This window comes from Sceloporus occidentalis, unplaced genomic scaffold (assembly GCF_023333645.1).
Source record: "Sceloporus occidentalis isolate IW3139 unplaced genomic scaffold, rSceOcc1.0.p SCAF_88, whole genome shotgun sequence".
In the NCBI taxonomy this organism is placed as follows: Eukaryota; Metazoa; Chordata; class Lepidosauria; order Squamata; family Phrynosomatidae; genus Sceloporus; species Sceloporus occidentalis.
In genome coordinates, this window is record NW_028317068.1 from 2,494,827 (window position 1) to 2,501,858 (window position 7,032).

Consider the following 7,032-nt stretch of genomic DNA (forward strand, 5'->3'; position numbering starts at 1 on the left):
GGATATGTTAAGACCCGATCAATCTATATTTATTTCATTTTAAAGTTTAATAGTTATGCAAGTCATAAACCAGGCACCTGGTTTATCCAGGTACTTGTGGTTAGCCAAGGATACAGAGGAGCAGTGAGCAGACACTCATAGTGACTTAATCTGCAAGTGGAATGTATTTTTTTACATTTTTGATTTATGTTTTGGTTTGTTCGACATGTTTGTTAAAACTGCCTCTGTATATGCTTTTGTGAATCGTGATATATGTATACTAAATTAATACAGAATAAAAACCTGCATTATTTTGAGTAACCCTGTTCGTGTGTGCTGTACCTACTGAAACCCTCAGAATTAAGAGGCATTAAACCTTACAGTCTCATTTTCTAACATACATGTACATAATTATTTTAGGTATGCATTACAGCTTTGAGTAGCTTCCTTAGAGGGAAGAAGTGACACAAGTGATTGGTTTATCTCAATCCATATAAAAATAAAGTTTTAATTATACCGCAAATTAAATTTGTGCCAATTGAAGCACAGATCTCCTCCCACTGCACATCTGCCAGTCAGTGCCACACCATATACAATGTTATGTCCAAAGTGGCGCCAACTGGCAGAAGTGCAGCGCAAGACTGCACTGCAGACTGCCAGACAGGGAGGTGAAGGAAGAAATATGTGTGTGTAAATATAAATTAGGTGTGCTAAGGTGAAGGGGAAATAATGCTGGGTGGTTGTGGAGATGATGAGCAGTTATGTTAGTGTCATGAAGATGGAGGGGAATGATCGTGATGCAATATTGGATAATAGTAGGGGATGGAGATTTGAAGGGATATTCACATTCATATATACATATACACAGACACACACATATGTGCTCACTCTAACACCTCACACATACATACTTACAACATAGACACAGACATGCATATAAAATATACACACAGCCACTCATACACCTTACACACAAATACATACACACACAGCCCCTTCTATACCATACACTTACACATACTGTATATACATACTGTACATACACACTCTCATATATAAACCCACATACATACACATATGCACACACACACACACACACTCATCATACACATAGACACCCTAAGACCAAGATGTATGGTTCAATAATATTTCACAGTCTCAGAAGTCCACTTTCATTATATAAGGAAATAGTGGTTGGGGTGTTGCTTTTTTGCCCTTTTATTTCTTATTAAACCAGACACAAATTGGCTCACAGTGAATTTATACCACCCACAATATTCTTGAGTTTCATTGGGATTTTATTTTCTCTCAAGCTTTTTATGTATAGATTTTAAAACACGCCCTTTAACACAAGATAGCTCCAGGTTAGCGTTTCAATGGTGCTTTGTTCATAAACAAAAAAAAAGTTTTGGGAATCACACATATGAAACTTTCAGTTTTAACCTGACATGGTATTTCTTTCAGAACTCTGTCAAAGGAACAACCATTTTGACTAAATTTGACTAAACTGTGTTGTTTATGGTTGAATAGTCTGACATGACCTTGAGGCAAGAAAGGATATCTCCAGTCCTCTCTCTAGCTTGGCATCCTTGTCATTGTGCATGTAAACACTCAATGTATTCCCTTCAAAAAATACATATTCCGTTAAGGTCCTGCTTAATAAAAACTCACAGCTTGGTCCAGCGTCCGAATGGTAATGTTTAACCTATGCTTTTTAATGTAAACATTCTAATGGTGCAGTCTAAAGATTTTCCATATACATTATCTGAGCAATCACTGTCATTAGCCTTCAGTCTATTGATTTCCATTCTGTGCTTAAGTGCATATTCACCACAATGTTTCTTCAATGTTCAAGCTAAACATACACTAACCTTGTGTAGCTGAAACTATTAATCTGAAGACACAGTCCTGTTTCAGGTTATCATTATATAGATGGCATGGGGCTTGGCTTACACAGACATAAACTAGCTGCACATCTCAAGACATCTGGCTCTGACCATCCTTAGCGACGGACGCCAAAGCCACAGTGTTAGCCAGTGCTGATCAACTAATGTCTAATTATCATCTATAATTCCTAGACCACTTTACATGAATGGTGCTCCATATGAGCTTGCATGACAATGTTTCCTTGTCCTTTACCCCATAACAGTTGAAAATGTTAGAATAATTAAGCGCATCTTCAGTCTTCAAAGCTACTGGCATATCCAGTTTTGATGTGAATTCATATTGGCTGATATACTCAATATTTCAATGGCAAACTACATTTCAATTACATTTATAATCTGCAATCAGACTCAATCAAGTATCTTCCACAAATGTTACCCCATGCCTTCTTTTTGTTGTTTATATTTTCTCTTATTGCTTTCTCTTACATTCTCAATCCAAATGTTCATTTCAACCTTCAACTTCCAGAAACCCTAACCTCCCAAAGATTACTTTAATTTCCAAATCATAGTTACCAATCATCATTTGCTTTTTAGACGTAATCACTGATGTTCTCTGTGTCCAGTCATAACCTGTTTCAGCTGTTATGTTATCATAGACTGTATTTACACTGGCAATATATTCATTTAAGGAATGTTATAAAATGACAAAAGAGAGAAAGACAAAACTAAATGTCAAAATGTATCTTTGTCTGTAAAATGAGGTGATCTTAATACAAATTTGTACCATATTATCCAAGATTATTATATCGCAATCGGACACACTTCTACCATAAAAATGATACCATATCAGTATTGACGTATTGCTTTTTTCTTAATATTTTAATAGCTTTGGTAATCTGCCATGTGCCGTACTGTTACAGTTTGTAGGTTACACCATCAGTCTATTAATATCTTTTTTATTGTGGGTTAAAGTGACATACCAGCTATCCAATGCACTTTAATTCATATGGTAGCTGCATGGTCCCTGTTTGTGGTGGTACTTTTGAAAATCAATTTACCCCTTCCACCGCCCTAACCAATTTGGTAAGAGTTTGGTGGAACGCATCTCCACCTTACACATGGGCTGGAATCTATACATAATGCAAGCGCTTCCCTGCCACTAATTAGCCACTTCAAGCCGCATATTAGTGGCAAGCAATGTTAGACCATGGAGGAGGAGGGCATTTGCAGCCACAGGGCTGAAACTACTAGGTCAAGTAAGTCATTTTTTTATTTTTTCATTTTAAAGAATGCATGTTAAGTACTCACAGAATACCGGTACTTTTTATACTTTCTTCTTTAAGGGGGATGTCAGGGACATTAAAATGTCCATTTAAGGCTGTACTTTGTAGGTATCAATGAAGCTGTCTGGATGTTTAGTTGCTGTAGTTGATACCATTATCCAGTCTGCACAATTCCCCTGCTGTTTCTAAGTGTTAGGTTACAATTGTATAAATGGTTGCAGCACAATCCAGCATGTGAACCGTATGTCTCAAATAATTTATAGGTAAAAACACCTGCAGTGTCCCAGAAAAAGGACTTTCTTTTTGTGCATCTTAGACCTACTACATCGTTTTAGCATGACCCCTTACAAAAATAACAATGCAATAGTGTCACTGAATGTTAGAGAGTGTTGTTTTCTTGTGGAAACAGTCCTATATGAATATATATATATATATATATATGTGTCACTAGCTTATGTTAACTTATAGTTGGATGTGCCACAATGGATTTAAGACCAATGGAAGAGTTTCCCACAACATACATAAAATTCAGTATAACTGGAGCAACATACAGAAATCAGCTCAACTCTGTCCATGGTCCTTCATGATGTTATATTTGTTTGCTTACATGCATTAAATCTGTTTCGATAACTGTGGCATTTATATGTTTAATGTCTATGATGTATCCTGGAAAATAACACATGATCTGGATGCAAATATGCATGCATGCACTGCACGTAATTTTCTATGCTACTCTAAAACCAAAGCAACTGAATTTTTTAAAAATACATTTTAAATGTATTATCTTTCTTGTATTTATGTGAATTGATGCATGGTTACATGACATATATAGTTTTGTGATGTTGCAGCTGTGGAATTTACAAATCAAATTCAGAACATTTTCACTGCGCTTTTCTGAATAGAGAAAGGTTTCCGAAATAGTGGATGCTTATACAGAATGTCAAGAATGTGAATAATGTATGAGGCCCTTGTTGAGGTTTCGTGAGAATGGTTTGCTTATGTGTGCATCAAAAATAAAGAAGAAAGCATTGCTAGTGCACTGTCAAGAGGTATCAATAGAACGTAAAAAGCTAGTTCAACAATGTTACACTAGAAATACAGAAACAGAATTTGACAGCCGGTAAGAACCATTTGGCCCATTTAATCAATTCATTTTTTTTAATGATGTATGCCTTGATCAGTCATTGGTCTTGTCTTAGATTTAGGATAAACATGCCTATCCCATGCATGTTTCAATTCCCTCACTGTGTTAGTTTCTTCTACTTCTGCGTGGAAGCTGTTCAATTGATCTACCACCCTAAGCTACTTAAAGTTCAACATCCGGGATATATCTATCAATACAGCTCATAGATAGTATAGTAAATCAGGTCATAAGTAATGGCTGCTGTTATTTAACAATGCCAAACCATTTCCTGACAATAATGGCATTGGCTGCTAGAATGTTGGCTTTGTGTAGACATGTACCATTGAGCAAAATGCATCCTTGCAACTCTGTCTGCACAAATCTGGGTGATGTGAGGCCTTAAGACTGTATGCACAAGACTCAAATATTAGTCCGTTATTCTCAGATAACTATGATGGCAGCATGAGTTGATATAAACAATGAAACAATCTGGCAAGCCATGGCCAAATGTTAATGATACTTATGTTTAAATAACATTTTAGTGGCCAATGTTTTGTTTTCAGTGTTCATTACTCTCAGTGTTCATTACTCTTTATTACTGTATATGAAAGGGTTTCAATAAAAGGCCTTTTTTAATAAAACTGGATATAATTGTTTTGTCATTGATTAAAAAAACATTTATTTGACATGATAGCAAATCTTCTTTACTTTATATTGCTTGGATAAAATGCTTATATTGCGTATTATTGTTATTATGTATTGATCTATATAAGGTAGAAATTAAATTATCAATAAACATTGGCTTATAGGTCTCAAAAGATCCAATTTTTCAACTATTTAATTTGTATATTTTAATTAATCTACAAAATGCATTTTGGAAGTAAAATGTTGTTTTCTTAAATGTAAAAATTTAAATTATTATTATTATTATTATTATGTAACAATGTATTTATATATTATCTTATCAAAGTTAAAATGTATCATCTGTATAATATTTGCAGTTACAGAAGTTATTTACTTTTAGTTATTTCTTTCTTTTTCTAGTAATAGAAGCTACTGCGTAGTCATGAACCAAGCAGCTTAATTACAACATCACATCACTGATCATTGAGACAGTGGTATAAAATATTTGTCCTAAGGACTGCATGAATGAATGAAGTGCACATTTTGTTCAATCTCTAGATACCAATGCATATAAAAGCAATATAAGTGGGTCACTTGAAAATTAATAGGTTAGGGATTTGGTAATTTTAAAATAATAAGGTCATGCCTAAATTGTGAAATGTTTAGGGTTCCAGGGGACTGAATCTGATCATCATTTCAACAGAGCATAGATCAAACAGATCAAGTTAAATGACTGTAAATCATTTACTATAAAAACAAAAAGGTTTTAAAAAATGTGATGTTTCTGTCCTGCACAAGAGTGGCTGCATATTAATACGTGTAATCTCTGTTTGCATTCTAATAATACACTACCGTCAACCTAGAACTACACAAATTTACCACAGTCCTTTAAATCAAGATACACTATACATTTGAAAATCATAATATTTAGATGTGCAGTGGTTCCTGCTCACTTGTATCAAGTGACATCATTTTTTAAGTCTGGCAATGGGTTACAGAGTAAGAGAACAGTAGGACATCAATACACTAGTTAATGAATGGAAATGTTAATACAGTAGCTTAGACAAGACCACTTGCAGACTGGCGAAAGTAAGAGGGTCATAGTACAACCTGACCTCATTTAAAATGAGGGTCATGGTACAACCCGACCTTATTTAAAAGTCTGTATATTTTTATGCAACTTACTAGAATGCTTCCATCAATGGAAGGTCTCAGCAGTGTAGTATATTGCTACAATTATTTACCCTGAAATGCTTCATGCACCTAACAGTGCACTATCCATTCATCTGCATGCAACTACATGGTTAAAACAAGGCTTTATCTCATTGCAGTATCATAGCATGCCGATAATGAATTAGAAAACCTTACCCTTTTCTTAAAAAACTGAAAGGCAGAACACTTCTTGACTGGGAATCCATTCATGTCTTTGTTGACCATTTTCTTCAATGGAAAGTACACAGTGAAAGATCCAGACAGGCACTTGCTTAGTCACTGCATCCGATCCTCCCTCTTGATTCTCTGTCTTGATTGCGATGTATTCAAAGAGGACAGCAGTGAAATACGGACTTGCTTGAGTTGCTTGAATCCTTAACCTGATATATTCATTCTTCACCAGCTACTGCAGCATCCTTTAGCAGCCTGCGGTGAATGGGCATGACTGTGCATCATTTATTAAAAGCAAAAGTATGTTAAATGCTGTATGGCAGCATCTTGCTGACAAGCCATATCCAAAATGACGAAAACATGTTCCATCCGTGTCCTTACAACAAGAGCTCATAGCTTAATAGTGACAATGTTGTTTCCCTGTGCCTGCATTTTGCTGCTCTTCAGGTGACGTGATTCACTGCCTGTTTGAGAGACGAGAACTGCGATCCTTCAAGGTTTTTTTTTGGACCTGGTACCATCCTTTGGGAATAGCACAGACATAGTACGAATGAAAAGTGATGGAAAGAACACGTAACTAATAGGACTATCATCGGTTGCTGAGTAAAACACTCTTGACAAGCATCCTCTGGAGAGGAATACCTATGTGATTTCATACATGCTTTGATATGAAAGCCCTAGTTAGCTAGCATGACTCATTACTTGTATCATGTACTGCATTACTTTACAGTACACTTCTTGCCTTTAATGAGAA

General features: G+C 35.5%; 1 protein-coding gene across 1 annotated transcript in view; it reads right to left on the reverse strand.

The window, feature by feature from the left end:
- The window catches only part of LOC149284796 (serine/threonine-protein kinase Sgk1), a 72,666-nt gene extending 66,334 nt beyond the window's left edge, over positions 1 to 6,332 (reverse strand). Inside the window, exon 1 of the mRNA XM_089496235.1 lies at positions 6,264 to 6,332. Within this exon, the coding sequence (XP_089352361.1) occupies positions 6,264 to 6,332 (69 nt within the window). The remainder of the gene's footprint in view (positions 1 to 6,263) is intronic.
- Positions 6,333 to 7,032: the final 700 nt, after the last annotated feature.